Here is a 22,791-nt window from a genome sequence, read left to right on the forward strand (position 1 = left end):
TGAACTCCCTAACAGCAGCATTATTTTGAAAGTGGAGTCCTCTTGAAGAATATGTTGCGGTTCAAGCGACAGTTAGATTCAGTGGAACTGGTGTGTGACAAGCTCAGAGTGTGTGTGTATGTGCCTCTGAGAAGGACAAATGGAGGGTGGTTGAGAAAGAGAGAACACAGAGGAAGATATCAATATGTCAGATATAGCCACAGGATAACATTGTGTGCATCTCGTCATATTGCTCCAAGCTACTGGGCCTTTGTCCTGTACACCAGACTGCCATGGACAACCACTAAACCCCTTTGATTCTGTGCATAATTTTACTTTGCGACAGAAAATCCATGAGCCTTAAAAAGTATGTTTGTGTGGGGTGCCAGGATATGATGGACATTACTTATCTTGGGTGTCTTCAGATACTAGCTGTCACATGCTCTGGTGATGGTTATTGGTAAAGATGTAGAGATGGAGTAATTGTAGTATTTTTAGGCTACTTACAAATAGTTTTACTGAGATCAATACAGCTGATGTTAAGAGATGCTGGGAATGCACAGTGCTGATACAGGTATAAAGTCTGCTAAACACAGTATCACTAGAGATGACTGCTATAGACATTGTAAAGCCACACTAAGACATTTTAAATTAGTCACTAACAAAATGTACCAATGCACTTGTAGTGGTTTGCCAAACAGCTTCTCAGAAGTTGGCCCTTCTCAGTCGTGCCCTTCACTAGCATCCTTCTGATGTTAGTGGTGATGGGATGACCATATCCACTTATTCACACATGAAAAGTTCAGCAGGCATGATCAGCAGTGGCAGACTCTGCAAAGTTGTTACTTTGTTTCAGTCCTGCTAAATATATTTAGGATACTCAAACCTTTAAGTCTCAGCATGGAAAAGCTTTTGACTGACAGTGTCACAATTAGCTGTCTTGGCTGACTGTATTTCTTAGTGTTGAACTATATTTTTATCTCCATACAAGTTTTGCTGATGCTCATGATTCATTGGTCTTTCAGTGTGTGTAGTGGCGGATAAAAACCCTTGAAAAATCCAATGTTGCTCTTTATTGATTTCTTTCCCATGAGAAGTGTGATACAAAAATATGACTTGGTCTGTTAACAGGCCTGCAGAGCAGCTGCTTGAGAGTTTAAATCTAGATGCTGTTTTGAAAAAGGTCAAATAAGGAGACAACATTTGCCCTGACATCTCCATCTGCAGTGCCTTGCAGTTACAATGCTTTAAATATATTGTAGAATGTTTAGATTTTTAACCACACCATAATCTTCAAATAAATTTCATTGTTTATTAATCAACCATGTGTATGTTATTTACTTCTCTATTTCCAGATTCCAGTGCTGCTCAACCTCAGTCAGGATACTGATGTCAACCTCCCTGTGAAACCTCTCATCTTTGCCCTGGCCATGGGTGCCTGTTTAGGAGGTTAGTCACACCTCCAGCACTGTCAATGCCACAGTATATGTTATAATCTCAGGTGACTCAAATCACTTGTCCTAAAACTGAGAATATAATGCTGGCATTGCTAAGTATATGCCACAGGAGCTAATGTTGAGAATAAAGAATTTTTATCTGATATAATGATGACTTCCCTGTACAGGTTTGAACCGCATTCCATCCATCGCTCTCTCCCTGGCCTATGCATAATCGATATAGAGTCACTGTTAAGTCTCCTTTACAGTGTTGTAGTAGATGAAAGGGGGAACTTCTGCCTTCTCCTAATTCTTTTGGATGCCTTCCTTATATAGGTCATTGTAAAGGCTATCAGATCAGAGTGCATGGGTATGTGTGGACTAGAGAAGGAGGGAAGAACCTCACACTCTGGCCTAATAGAATTTGGTGTGACAGGTGTTCTCCTGGTCAGTGGGAGGCAAGGACAGGCACCTGGCTCTACTGCCACAATGGCATCTTTTCAGTCAACAAACAATATTGAGGGCCAAACACAGCACAGTGTTTGAAAGAAAGAGGATGAAAGGAGGACAATATCTACTGTAAAACATAGCAAGAGAAAGGATTTTGCATCCTGCATATCTACAAAAAATGGATGGAGATCAGTATACCCTCCACCTGTTTTGGAAATTGCTGCATGACCAGTTGTAACATTAAAATCTTAAGAGATATGCAAGGTGTGGGAGGCTGATGTGAGTCCACAGTGGTGATGAAGAGGTGACCTCTGGACTCCATCAAACAGTAATTCTACCTAAGGCTGTAGAGAAGTAGAAGGACCTCTCCACAGCATTTATCCCTGGAGCTGCAGAGAAAACTGGGTTAAAGCCATGTGTTGTCCTTACTGCTGGAGGTCATGTCATTGTTGATAATCTCAAAGAAGTGACTGCTCAGCAGAGAGCCTAACATTTCGATTAGCAGGGCAAAACACATAGTATAAATATATTAGGATTGGAAACTTTGTGTACTAAATTTTAATATCTACTCTTTACAGTACACTGCACTTACTCCCTGAAATCTTTTGGACCAAAACAAGAGAGAGCTGTTTCCCTCAGATGTTTTTGAACTTGATGCCACACACAAACCATTTCACTGCGGGTCATACTGTGTATGACTATGTATGTGACAAATAAACCAAACTTGAAATTATGTCTTTAACCATGGGATTTTTCGTATTCTTCCGTACAACTACACTGTGTGCTTGGCACAATTATTAGGCAAGAGAGTATTTTGATCATATCCTCATTTTTATGCATATTTTCCAACTCCAAGCTATATACACTTGAATGCTTATTGGATTTAAGCATATCAGTTGATGTGTATTTGTGTAATGAGGGGGTGTGTGGCTTAAGGACATTAACACCCTATATCAAGGTGTGCATAAATATTAGGCAGCTTCTTTTCCTCAGGTAAAATTGACCCAAAAAGAGATTTAACTGACTGAAAAGGCAAAAATTGTAAAAAGTCTTTCAGAGGGATGCAGCACTCTTAAAGTTGCTAAGATATTGGTGCATGATCACTGAACCATCAAACGTAATAGTCAGCAGGGTCACAAGAAACATGTTGAGAAAAAAAGATGCAAATTAACTGTCAAAGACTTGAGAAGAATTAAACGTGAAGCGACCAAGAATTCATTATCGTCCAGTTCTGTCATATTCCAGAACTGCAACCTGAACTGCAATCTAGGAGTACAAGGTGTTCAGTACTCAGAGACATGGCCAAGGTAATGAAGGCTGAAACCTGACCACCACTGAAGAAGCATAAGGTGAAAGGTCAAGACTGGGCCAAGAAATATCTTTAGACAGATTTTTCAAAGGTTTTATGGACTGATGAAATGAAAGTAACCCTTGTCGGACCAGACTGATGGGCCTGTGGCTGGATCAGTAACGGGCACAGAGCTCCATGTCGACTCAGACAACAGCAAGGTGGAGATGGGGTATTGCTTTGGGTTGGTATTATTAAAGATGAGCTAGTTCGACTTTTTTCAGGTTGAAGATAGACTCAAAATCAACTCCCAAACCTACTGCCAGTTTTTAGAAGACACTTTCCTCATGCAGTGGTACAGGAAAAAGTCTGCATCTTTCAAGAAGACTATGATTTTTATGCAGTACAATGCTTCATTGCATGCATTGAAGTACTCCACTGCATGGCTAGCCAGTAAAGGGCTTAAAGATGAAAAACAATGACATGGTCCCCTTCCTCACCTGACCTGAACCTTATTGAGAACTTGTGGGCCCTTCATAAACAAGTGATTTACGGTGAAAGACAACAGTACAGCTCTCTGAACACTGTCTGGGAGGCTGTTGTTGGTGCTGCACAAAAACTTGATCGTCAACAGAATGGAAGGCTTATGACTGTTATTGAAAATAAGGGTGGCTATATTGGTCACTGATTTTTTTTTTTTTTTTTGGAATGTCAGAAATGTTTGTTTGTAAATTGTTTGTTTATTATTCTCACTGTAACAGATGCAAATAAACAAGTGAGATTTCCGTTTTTCATTTAGTTGCATAATAATTCTGCATACTAATAGTTGCCCAATAATCATGCACACATACACATTCTCCTATAAATACAAATACCCAATTTTTACCTTAAGTATTCAGGTTTGAGGTTTATTAATATTTTGGTTTGACCAGGAGCACTGTGTTCAATAATAAAAATGAATCCTCAAAAATAAAACTTGCTTGATAATTGTGCAAACAGCATAAGTAGGAAGAGAGAGATTCTTCTATCACAGGATAAGTACAACAGTGACAGTTACAACCTGGGACATCTGATGTTAAACAGAAATCTTCTGAAAGGTTTCTTTAGAAGAGGAAAAAGTTACTGAATGAAACAAATACAGCTTAGAATGTATATTTTTTATAAAAAAATGTTCTGCCTTTTAATGAATCTGCTATAGATGCCCATCTGTCTACTGAGTTGAAATTTCATGAATCACTGGGCTGATTACAGAATATATCACATTCTTGGGAGTATTGTAGAAACTAATTATAGTTTCTACAATACTCCCAAGACGTGATATATTCTGAATGCCCAAAGATGTGAAGCAATCGACAATTTTGAATTAAGCAGCTTCTTTGAGTGGGATTGTCCTTTCTGCATCATTTCTTACCAAGATTAAAGTTTAAGATTTCTTTATCTTGCATCCTGAAATCTTACTAATTGACTTGATCTGATTCAACAGGGGTTAGATAATGATGTTATCTGCAATAATGCCTAACAGTGCTGTTACTCTACTGTTATTCCTGAGATATTATTTTTGGTTCTTATTGCAATTGCTAGCAGTTTGATTGCCAAGATAAATAACAATGGGGATAAAGGATCTGCTTGTCTACATCTATGTTTTACTTTGATAGTTTATGAGATGTTTGCATTAGTCAGTATCTCTGCATGTTCCATTTGTACATTTACTACTTCTGCTTGGAACTGCGACACACACACACACACACACACACACACACACACACATATACATATATATATATATATATATATATATATATATATATATATATATATATATATATATATATACACACACACATACATACAGCGGGTGAAATAAGTATTGAACACGTCACCAATTTTCTAAGTTAATTTAATATATTTCTAAAGGTGCTATTGACATGAAATTATCACCAGATGTTGGTAACAACCCATCCAATCCACACATGCAAAGAACTCAAACCATAAATGTCCATAAATTAAGTTATGTGTAATAATGAGAAATCACACAGAGAAAAAGTATTGAATACGCTTACTGAAATGTATTTACTACTTCGTACAAAAGCCTTTGTTGGTGATTGCAGCTTCAAGACACTGTTTCTCCTGTATGGAGAAACTAGTCGCATGCATTGCTCAGGTGTGATTTTGGCCCATTCTTCCACACAAACACTCTTCAAATCCTGAAGGTTCTGTGGGCTCCTTCTATGAAATCTGAGCTTTAGTTCCTTCCATAGATTTTCAGTTGGATTCAGGTCAGGTGATTGGCGGGGATATTCTAGCAGCTTTATTTTCTTTCTCTGAAACTAATTGAGAGTTTCCTTGGCTGTGTGTTTGGGATCATTGTCTTGCTGAAATGTCCACCCTCGTTTCATCTTCATCATCCTGGTAGATGGCAGCAGATTCTTATCAAGAATGTTTCGGTACATTTGTCCATTCATCCTTCCTTCAGTTATATGAAACGTGCTAGTGCTGTATGCTGAAAAACAGCTCCACACCATGATGTTCCCACTTTCAAACTTCACTGTTGTTAGGGTGTTTTTGGGGTGATATGCAGTGTCTTTTGACCTCCAAACAGGGTGTGTATTATGACATCCAAAGAGTTCAAATTTGGTCTCATATGACCAGACTCATCTGATTCATATTCTCCCAGTATTTCACAGGCTTGTCTAAATGTTGTTGAGCAAACTTTAAACACGCTTCAACATGCTTTTTCTTCAGCATTGGAGTCTTGCGTGGTCAGTGTGCATACAGGCCATGGAGGTTGAGTGCATTGCTTATTGTTTTCTTTGAAACAATTGTACCTGCCGACTTCAGGTCTTTCTGTAGCTCTCCACAGGTGGTCCTTGGCTCTTGGACAACTCTTCTGATAATTCTTTTCACTCCTCTGTCTGAAATCTTGTGGGGAGCATCTGATCATGGCCAGTTTATGGTGAAATGATGTTCTTTCTACTTCTGGATTATGGCCTCAACAGTGCTCACTGGAACCTTCAGTAGTTTAGAAATTCTTCTGTAACCAATGCCATCAGTATGTTTTGCAATAATAAGGTTGCGAAGGTCTTGAGAGAGCTCACAGGTTTTATCCATCATGAGATGTTTCTTGTGTGGCACCCTGGTAATGAGACACCTTTTTATAGGCCATCAGTTGAACCATCTGATATTAATTTGCACTAAGTGGCAGGATTGCTTTCTAATTACTGATAGATTTCAGATGGTGATATGACTTTCCATGGCTTTTTGGACCTCTCTTTTTTCATGTGTTCAATACTTTTTTCCTGTGTCATTTCTCATTATTACACATAATTTATGGATGTGTATATATATATATATATATATATATATATATATATATATATATATATATATATATATATATATATATAAATTGATTATAAAATCATTTTATACCTGTGACGCCATACCAACCATACCAACCACGCCATCCAGCCAGCCTAGTTCTTCTCGGTTCACCATATGGACAGGAAGGCAGATTCGGGGAAGTTGAGAGGTGGTGGAGTGTGTGTGATGGTAAACAACAACTGGTGCAACAATGCCAATGTTGTTACTCTTGCCCGCTCCTGCTCACTCAACCTGGAGCTGCTCGCCCTCAAGCTTTGTCCTTTCTACCTTCCCCGGGAGTTCACTTTGGTCATCTTCAACACTGTGTACATCCCACCTCAGGCCAACCTGTGACGCCATACCAACTCCCTGGCAAAGAAGGCTCGTCAGCGTCTTTACCACCTCAGATTACCACCTAAGAGACTTCAGACTGCCCTCCAAGGTACTGCGGAACTTCTACACCTGCACTATCGAGAGCATCCTCACGGGGAACATCACAGTCTGGTTTGGGAATAGCACCAAGCAGGACAGACATGCATTCCAAAGGGTAGCGCGTTCAGCAGAGCACATCACTCACACGGAACTTCCTGACCTGCAGACCATCTACTATAAGCGGTGCCAGACCAAGGCCAGGAGGCTTGTGAAGAACCCCACCCATCCCAACAATAGGCTCTTCTCTCTGTTGAGGTCAGGGAAGCGCTTTCGCTCCCTGAAGACCAAGACAGAGAGACTGAAGAGGAGCTTTTTCCCACAGGCCATTCGGGCCCTGAATCAGGGAAACTGATAAACTGTGGGGACCACCACCACCATGTAACATAACTGTAAATATGTTCAATTGCCACCATGTAACATAAAAACTGTAAATATGTCATTTTACAAGATGGATCTGTACATTCTGTACTTTGTGTACATACATATATATACAACCATATACATTGTACATTGTGTATATAAACATAATATACATATATTGTACATACATTGTCAATATGTTTTTGTACATATATAGAATATATATTTCTCTATGCAACCCTGTTTTCTTTTTCCTCAGTTTGGACAGAGCACTCTCAACCATTTCACTGCGAGTTATACTGTGTATGACTATGTATGTGACAAATAAACCAAACTTGAAACTTGCCTCACTCTTTGTAGTAGCATCTTTCTTTGGCTGTAGCTGCTTTTATTGTGGCCTCTTCATGATTCCCATTTGCCAGTGAGATTCCAAAGTACTTGTATCTGCCTTCAACATCTGTTAAGTTACCTTCTGGTAGTGTAATCCCCTCTGTTCTAACCACCTTCCCGCTCCTTGTAACCATACGATCACAATTATGCAGTCCGATTGACATTCCGATGTCATTGCTGTATATCCTGGTGAGACGGTTTAATGAGTCGATGTCTCATTCACTTCTGGCATACAGCTTGATGACATCCATGTACAGGAGGTGGCTGATGGTTGCTCCATTCTGTAGTCAGTATCCATATCCACTCTTGGTGATGATTTCTCTGAGGGGGTTCAGGCCTATGCAGAACAGCAACAAGAACAGGGCATCTCCTTGGTAAATCCTGCACTGGTGACTCATGCTACTGGCTTGACATTGGCCTCTCAGGTTGTCTTCCACAGCCCCATTGAGTTCTTCATGAAGGCTCTTAGAGTCCTGTTGATGTTTTACAGTTTCAAGCATTCCATGTTCTATGTGTAGGGCATTGACTCATAGGCTTTGTTGTAATCCTAGACTTTCTGGTCTGTCTGGTCTTAGTTTCAAGTGACTGTTTTGTCCACCAGCAACTGATGCTTGGCTCCTCTGGTGTTTTTGCCATTGCCTTTCTGGGCCCCGCTAATGTATTGAGCCTTGTGCCATCTGCCTACTTATCTTAGTCTATGCCTACTTATCTAAGCCTGACAATGCCTAACAGGAGCTTCCGTGTAGTATAGAGACAGCTTATCAGCCACTAGTTGGATGGAATTGGATGGATCAGGACTGTCCTGCCTTCAGTTAACCATTCATGGTGGGTTCCATCCATTAGCAGCTGGTTCATTTTTGCTGCCAGGTCCTCATAGAGTGCAGTCAGCTTCTTTAGCATGGACAATGTCAGGCCACGTTCTTCATACTTGAGAGGAGTGTAGTGTGATGGTTACTGGATCCTATTCAGGGAGAGGCAGTGGTCAGCTCTAAGGTTCTCTAACCTCTGGGCATTGATGTTGTGTGATGCCTCCTTCTCCCATATGCCTTTCCGGCTTGATATGATCTTTTCTTAGGCTGTTGCCCTGCCTTCGAGAGTACACTTTGGACTTTCATGGGAGAACATCCTGTTTATTCTCCTGGCTTCTGCTTTTCATGTGTATCTCTCCAGTCCGCCAGCCAGACCTGTCAATCTCTCCTTTATTTCCTTTGTCTTTAGGGCTGCCTTCACATCTTCCAGAGCAGCCTTTCAACTTGGACTTGGTAGTCCGCTATGGCTTAGTAGACTGTCAAGCTTAGCCATGATTTTCATTCTCAGGTCAGCAGCTCTAGTATTGAGCTTGGTGCATGGACTCATTGGGTCTTGGTTCCCAAGTTTGGGGTGTCGGAATAATGTTGATCTCTCCCCTCTGACCTGTTGTCCTAGCTCTCCCTTGCCATAGCATATGTCTTGTACCTCGTCAATCTCAAGTTGTGATAGCAGTTTCCACTTGCACATGTCGGGACACTGAGCTACTAGTTGTTTTGCATTTAGTCTAGATGTGGGGTTTTGAAGTGTCCATAGTTCCCACATCCTGTGCATATATCCTTTCACACTGGGGTTGCTTGCATGGTAGCATTCCGACAGTCCATGAGTGTCTTGTATTTGTTCCAGTAGCCCACTTTTCATCAGATTACCCTGGTTCCCCAAAATCTGATGCAGACCTTGTTGACCCAGGCGACTTATTCCGAACTCTCATTTGTGGCGATAAGAGTCTTGCCTAAAAAGTCAGTGTAACCTCTCTCTCTCTCTCTCTCTCTCTCTCTCTATATATATATATATATATATATATATATATATATATATATATATATATATAATTATAGTAAAGTACACAGACTTTCTGGAGAAATGGAATGTTTCTGACAGAAGTCTCTTATCAGCTGTGAAGTGCTTCTGAATTCGTTGTAGTAGGAGCCGGTTTATATATGAATAAATAAACAGATGTCTAAATCATAAGATTCATTCCAAGGGTTTATATATATATATATATATATATATATATATATATATATATATATATATATATATATATATATATATATATATATATATATAGACACACACACACACACAAATGTACAAATATATAACTGAAATATAGCAAAGAATTTCCTGAATAAAGCAAAAAAATAAAGTGCCTACAATAAAGTGCTGATCATTCACTTCTTTGGTCTCTTGTAGGTAATGGCACACTGATTGGTGCATCTGCTAATGTTGTATGTGCTGGAATTGCAGAGCAGCATGGTTATGGATTCTCTTTCATGGAATTTTTCAGGTATGTATCCATGTACATATATCCATTAATTCTTGGCCTATAAATAAATAAAGCAAAGCAAGCTGCCCATTTCTGTTATTGACGACATGCCATGATGCCGTTTGGAGTAAGACAAAAGATGTCATGATGCTGTTGGGAGTAAGACACAAACACATACATATATGTATATTTGTTTGTAGGTGTGTTAACAACTCCATCACACATCTCACAGTGTGAAGATAAAGGAGAAAATGTCTGAATTTTATTATTTCAGCCAAGGAAGCAATGAAACAGAGTTAGCCACAGTGTGATCTTTTGGCTGCGGCCCACCTGCAACTCCTGGTGAGCCGTCTTTCCATTGCTCTCCTTAGGGCAAATGGAGCTTGTACTCTATTGAGCTGGCTGTGCTTTTTCACCCTTACCAGGTGCACCCTTACCTTCTCATACCTGGAGGTTCCCAACCTTACCTTCTCATACCTGCATGCTTTCAGGGCATCCTCACACTAAATGGTCTGGCACTATCATGGCCTTGCTATGAACTCAGCCCTATTCAGACAGGATTAAATTTAAATGGGTTCTTGGGCTAACAATATCTTTTACAGGTGCTCCTCTGTGAATTTATTCATTTATCTGGATTGGCCATGTCTGCCTTTTTCTCCTTCCTCAGGCTGAATGACATACTATTTTTAGCTGAACTTGGTGCTGATGATTTTAGTCCTATATGGATACATATTTCCATTTTCCAGTCTGGTGTCATCTTATGTTGGAAAAAAGATTTTTTATTAGCCATATTTAGTCCACCAAACCCCCTCCGAAATAAAAAGGGTGTTTTTTGAAGACCAAATGACTTACTTGGTCTGGTTGGTAAATCTTCCACTTAATACAAAAATTCAAACTCAAAAATGTATTTATACAATGCTTTTTTCAACAGCAGGTTTACAAATGTCCAAGTCCAAGCCCCAAGAGAGCAAACCTAGAGCATGAGGAAGAAACCTTGAGAGGAACCAAGACTCAAAGGGTGGGGGTGGCAACCTCCTCTGGCCAACAATGGTCACCACAATAATAACAGTTTAAAGAGAAAAATAAATTAAGAAATGAAATAAGCAATAATGTTTAGTCCAGCTTTCTAGTCGTCCTAGTCTTGTTCCATGTGCATGTGTCCGAGACCCAACCTGTAAGAGAACGTGCATTAAGGGAAACTGAGAAGTAGTTGGCTAGGGTGGAGGAGTAGTGGGCTACAGCAGAGGACATCAGGAGCAGGTGGGAGTAGTCATGGCAGTTGAGACAGGTAGAGGCTCAGTAACATCATGACACCCTGCAAGCGAACATCCATTAAGGACAACATAGAGTAGTTGGCTGGGGTGGAGCTGTGGTGGGCTACAGCAAGGGACATCAGGGGGTGGTAGGAGTAGCCAAGGCAGCTGAGATAGGATGAGGCTCAGTAACATCATGATATCAGGGGTAGGTGTACCTCGGCAAAAAGAGAGACTAGATTAGGCATGTCCAGGTACGAGGGTGTGTAGATTAGAGACCTATAATGTGAAGTGATGGACTCTGGCAGATCTAGCTATGGCAGCACAGCTAAAAGGAAAGAGCCAGAAGGAAACACAGGCATGAGGGCACCCTGGAACACGAAAGCAACTTTGGAACATCAACACTCTGCTGCTCTCAGTCAAGAAACTTGAGTGACAAAAGAGAGGTGAAGTGACAGCATAATAACATCCCAGTTTACCACAACTCTCAATGGGCATGAACCCCCAGATCTATACCTTTACCTAAGATGGAAAGTAGTTAATAAAATGCCTGACTGTACAGATAGGTTTTCAGCCTAGCCTTAAATAATGAGACTGTGTTTGAATCTTGAACATTTACAGGAAGGTTATTCCATAGAGTGGGAGCTTTATAGAAAAAGGCTCTGCCCACTGTGGTAGATTTTTTATTCTTGGTACTAGTAAAGAGCCAGCACCTTTTGATCTAAGCAGACATGGTGGATTGTAATGCACTCTCTAAGCTACTGTCTGGCACGACCATTCAGTGCTTTGTAGGTAATTAAAAGTATTTTATAATCAATTTGAAATTTTATTGGGAGCCAATTTAAAGTAGCTAAGATAGGAGTGAGGTGATCAAATTTTCTAGTTCTAGTAAGCACTCTGGCTGCTGCATTTTGAACTAGATGGAGCTTGTTTAGGAATTTAGTACAACAGCCTGATTGTAGGGCATTATTGTAGTCCAGTCTTGAAATAATAAATGCATGGACTATCTTTTCTCCGTCATGTGAGGAGAGCATGTTCCTAATCTTTGAAATGTGTAATACACTACATAGGAGAGCATTATCCAGAAGAAAAAAAAAGATAAAATCCACAAGAAAAGCAAGATGCCACAAGATTATTAAAGTCGGGATTATAATTACAGCTAAATATATATGTCATTACTTAGTAGTTGTATCAATTAGTTCTTTAAAGATCTAAAGTTAAATGCTGCAAAAATAATATAACTGTAAATGATTGATTGTATTCAAACTGCTAATGTTTGAATGTAACATTAGCATATAATATCTCATTAGCAGTTTCCTAGGTTTCCTCACTGAGTAGATATTAAATGTTTAATCAAAAATGTCACCCTGATAAACTAATCCAATCTAAATCTAGGGCTCTTGACCTGCTGTAGGAGGTTGTTCATTCACTTGTCTCTACATGTCAAGCCATTTATGTTTAGTGGTCTGACAAATGTAGATGTACAGAAATCCTGCGCGTCAAGTTGGAGTCAAATGAAAGAATTTTGGGGTTTAAATTTGTTGCTCAGGGTGTACTCTGGTATGCAAAGTTGAATTCATGCCAATCAACTCAATATCTTAAAGCCTAAAAATACCTCACATACTGTCTCTCATTTTGAGTAGTGACAGATCTGGTTTTAGAGTGGGACACTTATGATAGCTTGATTTCACACACCCCTTCATATCAACAAATGCATTTGAACGTTTAAAAAAACCATCCCACTGATTACTTCTTGAGGAGGCTTGCTGAGACATTCACCAGGGCGTCTCATTTGGCTGCCCCTGCTAGCTGCCACCTGCTCGATGAAAGTGCTTTCCATGCTAATACAGAAGCTTCCCAGGCTCCGACGTGCTCCCAGCTGGAAGGGCTGGCTTGGTCAATAGTGAAAAGAGGAGCCTGAATACAAGACTGATTGGTGTGTGAAAATGTGTGTGGCGGAGACTGTAGACTGTGTGATGCTGCATGTAAGGATGAGGACACATACCAAACACAGCCAGACATGAAGACCGTCTACTGTCCTCGTGGTCCTGAATGGAGATATTGGTTTCACATGGCCCATTTTTATGGCTTTAATAAATCCTCTCTACACAAATATATATAAAAGCCATGAGCGATTCTCTCAGTGTCTGAAGGGTATGCACTTTCATCTCTGTTTGCCTCATTTGAGGGGTAATTAGTTTTCAAGCCCTGTGCTTATTTTTAATCACAAGATTTCTTAATTCTTTCTCCCTGCACTCTGGCAAGAGCTTTTATAGCTCATTATTTTCTCAAATATTTTTTTTATTGAATGGGTGAACTTGTGTGTTCTTTTAGCTGATGTGTAGTTCCTGTTTTTGTCTTGACTAACCACAAACTGGATGAGCCCTGAGATTAATGACTACAGACAGAGGTCAAAACCTGTCACCATGCACAGAACGTGCCATGGTTCACTCAAACCTGCACATCAGGCAGAGACTTGAGGCAGAAGCGCGTCTATAAAGAGGAACCTAAGAGCCAGTCCATAGCTTTGCCTTTCACTTTAAAACTTACCATTTTCTCTAGAACTATAGAAAGCTCAACTTTATTAAAGATCTTCCATTCTTCTGTCACAGATTGCAGACACCAGCATTACTCAGCTTTTTTACCACAGAGTTAATGAATGCATGTCTTAAGTACTGTATTGTGTAAGTACAGTATGTTAAATGTAGCTGTGCAAAGTTCATTTGCTGGCCAGTTTCCTGTTGCAGTGACACTTCTATTTTTGGGAAGTATCATCATGTGTGAGTCCACATTATATTCCAGAGGCAGGCAGAGCAGCTGGAACAATGAGGCTGAGGAGCTGAGGGCTGATATGGTGGCAGGCCGGATGCAACTGCCGGTGGGATTTATTTTTTCCTCTTTTTATTTATTTATTTTTTATTTTTTTTGGCAATGCTTGGATAACAAACAGGGAGGCAGCAGATGTTTGGATAATTGCTCATTCATCATTAACCTCCCTCCCAGCCTCAGTCTTTCAATTACAGAGTAGAGGCACCAGGCCACAGACCATGGCCATCACTAGGATTTAGGGTGTAATCTTAACAAATTATATGCACCACATCAGGAAAGGGCCCAAATGAATGTGAATGATAATGCAGTCTTTTGGTGGAATTTGCTCTTCAGGGTATCGTTGATTATTGCTGTGATAGCTGTGTTTTCATGGTAGGCTATGATTGGTTAGTGCATAAGGCAAAAGAGTGGCAAGGTATTGAGGAGAATAGGGACTTTCTCTGCTGTCTTGGCCAAAAAGTAATGATGAAGCACCGGCACTGATGCTCAGAATAACTAGCCCACCTGAATATTGATGCTTCTTCCCTGTATTTTTGCTTCTGGATGTTGTTTTGGAGAAGATACTTTGCCCTAAACACATTGCTAGATTTCGATATTATAGTGACTGTGCAGTTTTGAATTTGTATTATATTATTCCTTCTAAGAACAGCCTGTCATTGGAACATATAAAAGTGCAGTTTCTCTGAGAGAGGCAATGGGTCTGTTCTAGTTTTCATTAAAAAACAGAACACTTACCCTCCTTGTCAGTGATCTCCTCCTTCTTGATGCTCTTTACCCATTGTCATGGTGACAGGTTATTGTGAGCTGAGGTGAGGTCTGCCTTGGCAGTGTGGGAAGAAGCTGTGCTGCTTGTCTGGCCCAGAGCACCTTAAGCAGCAGGTTTCGGCTCTGGTTAAGAGGAGAGCTGCAGTGACCCCGGCTCCAGTGAGCTGCTGGGCATCTAATTGTTTTTAGCATGCCAGCTCCCATGAACAATACTTGTGTCGATGGGCTCTTCTTTTTGTTTTTGCCTTTCTGAGTCATGTTGGTGATTTAAACAGGCTGCAAACTTAATGACATGGCACGTGGAAAGTCTGACTTTGAAAAGGGTAATGGCCGAGTACTTGTAAATCCTTGCCACCACACCGCATCAGTGGTGTTATGTAAATCCTCACTGGGGCACATTTATGGATGGGCGATGCCAGAAGAGTTTTCAAGTAAACAACCTAGGACAGCATGTGACAGATAGGGCAAACCATAAAGAGCACATGTTCCACCGAGTACATCTGTCCTTGTGCTTCTTGCCAGTGTCAACATATTTCGATTTTATATAAACCGATAATGCTCTGTCTGAATAATACTCAACCATAGCGAGACTGTTTTCATTGATGGTTTGTGTAATCACAATCTTCCATCATAGCTGAAATGTAAAGGACTGATATGACCAATAACAAGTACCTTATACCTCATTTATATTTAAATGTGTCAGCATTTGAGTATGAATTATTCATTAATACTCAAATACTCAATTACCAAATCCATTACTGCCTTTGGGTTACCCAGTCTACAACTCTTTGCTTACACTGTAAACAAAAGCAACCACAACAGAAATGGCATTTAAAGGGAAGACAACACTGACTAATTTACGTGAGCAGAACGCTCTCTGCTGTCCCTCACAATGGCCTTTCCTCTCTGCTTGCCCCGCCCACTGATCTTACACACCACGGGCTGCAATTAGGATGCCCATTCATGCCTGGCCTCTCTGCTGCTCCTGGGTGGCAGACAATGCTAATGCCACGCTCTGAGCCCACAGGTGTGCAATCTGCATTTGGCCGCAAGTCAAACGCTCTGTGTGTGCAGCAATCAAGAACAATGAGTCCTGCTGTGAGAGACCTGCTGCAGGGACAGCCACCTGTGGGCTGGGATGCACCCGTTCCGGTGTGCTGGAGGAAAAGAATGGGGCATTTTCAGTCCCCATGCTTACTCCAGCTGCTTAAAAAATCATACTTGTTATTCATGGAGCAGAGGGAAAAATTAAGTGCGGGTTCACAGCTGAGAACATTTGAAGTATCTGTGAATCTGAAAGCAGGCCTAAAAGCCCCCCAAAAGCAGGTGAGCAAGGTGACCCATAGGGTTGTCAGAGATAAGATCACACATGCTTTGTGCAATGTGATTAAATCATAATGAGTTTGAGAGGAGCTGCCAAAGGGGAAGTGATCCTTGGTGTGGAACCTTCTGTGGTCTGCCTTCTAACAGACTGCATGCTGGGAGGTGTTTAGCTGGAGCACACTAAGCAGAAGATGCTTGGCTTAAGACAGCTTGAGGACCACGCAAGGAAAATTTCACAGCAGTGTTTGGACTTGTCACTTTTCTCTTTAGGAACACCGATAGTTTGTTTTCTCATGTTTAGTGGGTTAATGAATTTGGAAATTTGCTCTTCTGTGTTCAATAATTTTAGCCCCTTAAACAATGTTTTTTTCCATGTTTATACAGCAATATTTAAAAGCCCTCTCAATTAATAATAAATCACATAATTCCCAAATACCTCAGAAGTCAATAAGCAACTCAGGGGTGCTGGTTCCTCCATAATAATAAGTTACCTGATGTCCTAATGAGTAGCCTATTAAGATGAGCGGGGCGGGGGCGGGGGCGGGGGCGGGGGCGGGGGGGGGGGGGCGGGGGCGAGCAGGGGGTTCTTTTGAGCTAGTGATTATGAATCCATAATTGCTAAAGGGAATGACCCAGTTTCTTTGTCTGTTTATAACCTCAGTTGTGGACTCTTATTATGTGCATGCAAATGCTGTTAGACATATGTAATTAAGGGACAAAGTTGGAATGGCACACCTGCTACCCAGGTTTCAGTCTGAGGATGTGGACATCATTGTGCACGATGCAAGAAAATGCTGGCATTAATTTGCTTCTCAGTTAAGATTAACATAGTATACAAAAGAAAAACTTCAAAGCAAGCATCAGTGTCTTAATGGGCACAGTATGGCTCAGAGATAAAGGTTGATTTGTTTTAGTATTGAAATTGAGAGCTGTTGCTTCCTTATGAAATGAGTAAAATATTGGCGAGACATTGGAGATTTTAGTTGTGGCATGCATAAGTGAAAGCTATAGCTGGAAGACAATATATTTCCCAGGAGCCCAAGGTGCTGTGACATTAGAGATTTTGCATGTTATGCCTTAGCAGTTGCATGTCTGTCAGTGATAGAGCTTTACTTAAAGGGCAATCACTTGGACCTTTTTATACTAAACATCAGCATGTCTGATGTTACTGCTATTTTTTTTCTCTCATCAGTCTACACATACTAGTCCACAATTACAAAGCAAAGTTTTTTTTGTTTTTTTTTTGTAAATGTATTAAAAATAAAAGACTGAAATGTCACATTTAAATAAGTATTCTGACCCTTTATTATGATACTTGTAACTGCGCTCTGGTGCATCCTGCTTTTGTCAGTAGTCAGAAATGCATAAAGAATCTATCCTATCTACATCATCAGAATTATTCTAGATGATAATTGATATCACTCCATCAGGCTACAATATTTGTTGTTAATCCCTTGTTTTACTGGGATTAATATGGGGATTCCTTCAGTGGGGTCCACACACGTGCTCACGTGAACTGATTGGACATAATTAGTAAAGGCAAACTCCTGTGTAAGACCTCCCAGTTGATGGAAGTCATGAAGTTGAGAAAATTGACTGCAGAGCTGCAAGACAGCATTGTGTCAAGACACAGATCTGGCAATGGATACAGGACTATTTACACAGAATTGAAAGTACCCAAAAGTACTGCAGTCTCCATTATTCTTAAACAGAAAAAGTTTCCAAACACAAACAATCTGGCTTCCCTGCCAAACCAAGCAATCTGGGATGAAAGGCCTTGGAAAGACATCTAACTAAAAACCCAATGGTCACTATGAAGGAGATCCAGAATTTCTTTGTGGAAATGGGAAAATCTTACAAAAGTAAAATCATTACTGTAGCACTCCACCATCAAGCCTTTATGGTAGAGTGGCCAGACAGAAGCCATCCCTCACTGAAAGGTACATTAAGAGCCCACATGGAATTTGCCAGACACTTGAATAACTCTCAGACCATGAGAAGGAAGATCTTCTGGTATGATGAAATTAAGAATGATGAAATTAACAAAAAATCCCAGTGGCATGTAACGAGAAGAACAGGCACTTAGTATGTTCTCATTAAAACTATCCCTACAGTCAAACATCATGGTGGGAGCATTATGCTCCCCATCCAACCTGGCTGAGCTTTAACTTACGGCAAGAATAATGAGAAACATCAAACAGAAAGGTGTGCCAAGATTGTACTATCTTAGGTCCTTTAACCAAGACAAAGGTCCTTTAACAAAGTATGAAGTGAAATATTTGTGTAATACTTGTGTAAATAGAAAATTTCTGATCTTTTATAGAAATTTACGAAACATTACAAAAGCCATTTTTGTCATTATGGAGAATTGTGTGTACAATATTAAGAAAAAAAGTTTTTAAACTATTTTTTAAAACTGGGAAACCTGTTTTACTGAAGTTTAGCTTTTTAGATTTTTTTTTTGGTCATTTTGTTGACTAAACTGAGTATTCATGGACATTACCTTGTTTTACTTTGTTAGCTGTTTTTTAGCATTGTAAAACAGCATTCTGTTTCTTTCTCTCCTTCTCTCCCATTCTTTCATATCTCTACATCATCTCCTCTTTCTATCCTTCTGTATCTACCATTGTGTATTCCCTACATAGATTTACTGCTCTGCTCTGACACACAGTAAACGAGGCTTTTAGTAAAAGGTCAAATGGGTAAATGGGTCTCCAGGAGTCCTTACAGAATCTGCAGATCTTATGTAAGAGACCTGCGGAGCAGATGGGTGGGAACCCAGCTAAACCTTTTCTTTCAAGTCAGTGAATCAGCAAAAATGAATCACGAGTAGTGGGTAATTGAAATTCTATGAAGAATATAGTGTCACTAATTTAAATGCCTTGAGTTTTACTGCAGGTGAAAAGGTCAAACCTTTGGTCAGGTGCCTCTGCACACCAGTACTGGGACCTAATTATCATGTTTGGAATGCACGCAAAAGTATTCATTTGTTTCATAGCTTTTTAAAAAAGCCTTCTTTCTTTGTGCATTGTGGGATACCATAGGGTATTGGGTTTCCAGCAAATAAGTAGTTAATTATCAATCTACATTATTGCTGTATAGGAATGTTTACCATTACAGGTCATGTTCAGCTCACTGTAGCACTTATGTTAGCAGCATTTTCTTTCTTTATTTGCTATGCTTCTCTGCTTCCAATTATTATAGAACTGCTGAGTCTTTTTGTGGATATGTGAGACAAAGCTTTGTGTGTGTGTGTGTGTGTGTGTGTGTGTGTGTGTGTGTGTGTGTGTGTGTGTGTGTGTGTATATATGTGTGTGCGTGCATGCTCGTCTTTGTGAATGTGCACATGTTGAATGCATGTTTTGTACATATGTTTGTTTTGGTGACTAATCACAGCAAGCCTATTGCTTGGAGGCTTACCTCCAACATGTCCATATAAGTTACATGTATTATTGGTTTAGAAGTATCACTTTATATAAGTCCAAGGCATTGAAACATCAGCTCACTATGGACTCAAAAAATTGGTTGCAGGTGTGTAAGGAGCTTTTTAATGCCCTTTTCATACCTTCCACAGTGAGCACTGATTCCTGAACAGCTATGAATTACACATTTGTTTTACTCACATCACTCACATTATACATTAGCTGCTTGTCCTGTTCTTCTGTCTATATCACGCAAGGCTTACAGACATGCATCCCCCCCAAACGGCACACCTGATCAAGCCCCTCCTACCTTAGCACTCATTTTAGCCTCTATCCCTGTCTGTTTGGTATTAGACACCTGATTTGTACAGCAGAGCAATGGGGAGCTCTGTTCTTGAACTACGTGCAGAATTCACAGTCCAGTGGTCTAATTATGTAGTTTTCAAAAGAGCATAATGGAGGATGTCCCAGCTGAACATGACATCAGTATCCCATGTACATTCCACTACACAGCTTTGTCATTTTATTACTTTTCATTCACCTGATTCTTCTGTGTATTATTCTGTGTGTGTGTTGTCTGTGTGTATGAGACTGAAATCAAGTGTCTTGTCTCCCTGTTTGCCTTGTGGCCTTTTGGCTCCATATGATCTGCTTCAGCAGGATATCATCCCCGCATTTCGCCATTCTGTTCTCAATGTCCTTGACACCTTAGCCTGTTGTGGCTTCTCCTCCACAACTCCCTCTTCATCCCCTCATCCTGGTTCTCCATCTGCAGCTTTACTTGCTTGGCCATTCAGCTCTCCCCATCATCCATTTGCTCTCACTCAGAACCATGCCACCATATTTGCCCTCACAACGTCCCCATGTGTCTGGGGTACACAGACTCCATCTGTCTGTCTGGGAAATCCAAGTGCTGGGCCTAAATGCATGCCTAAGGCTGCCATGCCAGTGAGTGCACTGAGCTCTTGACAACTCTGTTATTCTGTGCAATCTAAGATGACATTCAGCTGGACACCTTATTCGGGCAGTAGGACCTGACTGATTTTCTGTCAGTTCATGTAAACCAAACAAGCATCATTAAAATTTCATGTAGAGGAATTGAGTGAGAGAGAGGCCAGAGACTGAATTTATCCCTAGTAAACTCACTGCTCAGAATTTGGCTGACATGGATAAAAAGTCCACAATTTTTCCTGCTTGCTGCCAAACAAAAAAGTCCCTAGCGTTGGAATAACTCATACATTGTTCATTTGTGGACTCATATCTGGACTGCAGATGTTCATTTCACAATTATTAAATTCATTCAATGCCAGGAATTTTGCTGTGAATAGACATTATAACATTGCTGTGAGCATTCAGAGAATGAAGTGTCTAGTTCAGCACTTACATTCACAAGCCATAGCATATATGTAAGGGAGATCTGTTATGGCCACATTTCACATGGGTTCAGGATGTACTGATTCACCTGACTCATGGGTTTCTCTCCCATGTTCTTTATAGTGTGGCTTGTGGAGTGGCATCCTGCTGCATAGTCAGAACATGCAGCTGGGCAACTGCTCAACGGTGAACTGAGGGTCACAAAGATGCTCAAAGGTGAAGATCAAGGGCAAAGATTACACCAGGCCCTGCTTGTAATTCTCCCAGTAATACCTCTCTCCCCACAGATATCTGTGGTATATGAACGGCTGCCCATGTGCAAGCGGAAGGGTGTTCGGCAAAGCAGCAGTATGACTTATTCCCAGCTGAAGCATGAGTGACCACTCACCACTGTTTCCTCAGCCTTTGAGTTGCCATTAATGCTTAGAGATTCAGACTTTAATATGGTTTCTTCAGGGCAGGCGACATTCCAGACGTGCTTGTCTGCGGTGAATCTTGTGTACACAGTGCATCACACACACATGGAGAGCATCACAGGGTGCAGGAGGTTATGGATGAATTAAACACCTGTGCCCACTAACCAAAGAGGATATGAGTGCATATTATTGATTCACCCGTACCTCATCAGAGATCAAAGTAACATGCAATTTGATTAAATTGTTTATGGGCTAATTTGTAGTTTACTGTCAGATCCATAACAGTAATGTTTAACAGGCTATATAACAGATATATGACTATATGTCTATCTGTCTATTTGTTCATCTATCTATCTATGTTATTATTGAGGAAACATAATTTTATTTACATTCAATCAAGTATTGTATTTGTTCACACTGATTTTTGCTGTTTGTTCCTTGAAACTAAATGATCAAATCACAAACTTTTTCCTAGGTGGTTAGAAAGTCATGTGTTTATTAGCAGTGTTCTAAGAGCATATAATACACCCAAGTATAGTTCCTTGCTGGTTATGTCAATGAAACGTTGTGTATAGCATTACAATGAAAGCTATACTATCAGAATCATTTTATACACCAAAGTACATTACATGTACTAGGAATTTTTTTTGTTCTTCACGCAATACAGTAATCCATCTGCAATACAGAATATGACATGCAGTACAACAGTATAATATGAAACACTAGGACACTAGTAGTGTGATTCAGTAAATAAGTGCTGAATATTAGATGGTGTGTAGAGCTCACAGTAGGCAAGTGGTATGTGGTATGAGTGATCAATACAAAATGCAGTTGCGCATCAAAAGGTCATAATGTCTTATGAGTAGTCAATACTAAGGGCACAGATCCACATAAATACAAATGCAGCAGTGTAAGAGTTCAAGATGTATTGAGAAGAGCTACTGATTTTGGAAGCTAGTTTGATGTTGTGTGGTTTTGATCTTAATAGTCCTGTACTGCCATCCAGAAGGAAGTCTTATGAACAGACTGTCAGCTTGGTGGGAAGAATTAGTCAGTCTTCCATGCATGTTGTAGCTACTCAATAGATCCTTGATAGAGGGCAGGTGGCAGCTGATGACCATCTAAGCCATGCTCATAACCCTTTGAACCTTGACCTTGGAGCAAGGAGATACAGGCAGACCAGACCGTCATGGATGAGGTCAAGATGCTCTCCATAATGGCCATTTTAAAACTGGACCAGGATCTGTGACCTGACTTGGAATCTCTTCAGTAGTCATAAGAACATTATTATCTGTTGTGTGTTCTTTGCTGGGGTGGTCATACTGTTGTCCCGTTTTAGTGTTTAGCAGATAATAGTACCCAATGACTTGATTCCACCTGAGTGTCAGTGATGTCATTAAGTGCTAGGGGGAAGTGCA

At 40.3% G+C, this 22,791-nt stretch overlaps 1 protein-coding gene across 3 annotated transcripts in view; it reads left to right on the plus strand.

Annotated features, from left to right (window-relative positions):
* Window positions 1-22,791, plus strand: part of oca2 (oculocutaneous albinism II) — a 76,064-nt gene that overhangs the window by 50,265 nt on the left and 3,008 nt on the right. For 2 of the 3 annotated variants that reach the window (XM_081718322.1, XM_081718324.1), the window contains 2 exons: window positions 1,335-1,428; window positions 9,919-10,012. In XM_081718322.1, coding sequence (XP_081574448.1) covers window positions 1,335-1,428; window positions 9,919-10,012 — 188 coding nt within the window. Of the gene's footprint in view, window positions 1-1,334; window positions 1,429-9,918; window positions 10,013-10,265; window positions 16,629-22,791 lie in introns of those variants that run through there. The other variant, XM_081718323.1, reaches the window with a different exon arrangement.

The sequence above is a fragment of the Electrophorus electricus genome, chromosome 7, assembly GCF_041902795.1.
Source record: "Electrophorus electricus isolate QZ-2024a chromosome 7, ASM4190279v1, whole genome shotgun sequence".
Lineage (NCBI taxonomy): Eukaryota > Metazoa > Chordata > Actinopteri > Gymnotiformes > Gymnotidae > Electrophorus > Electrophorus electricus.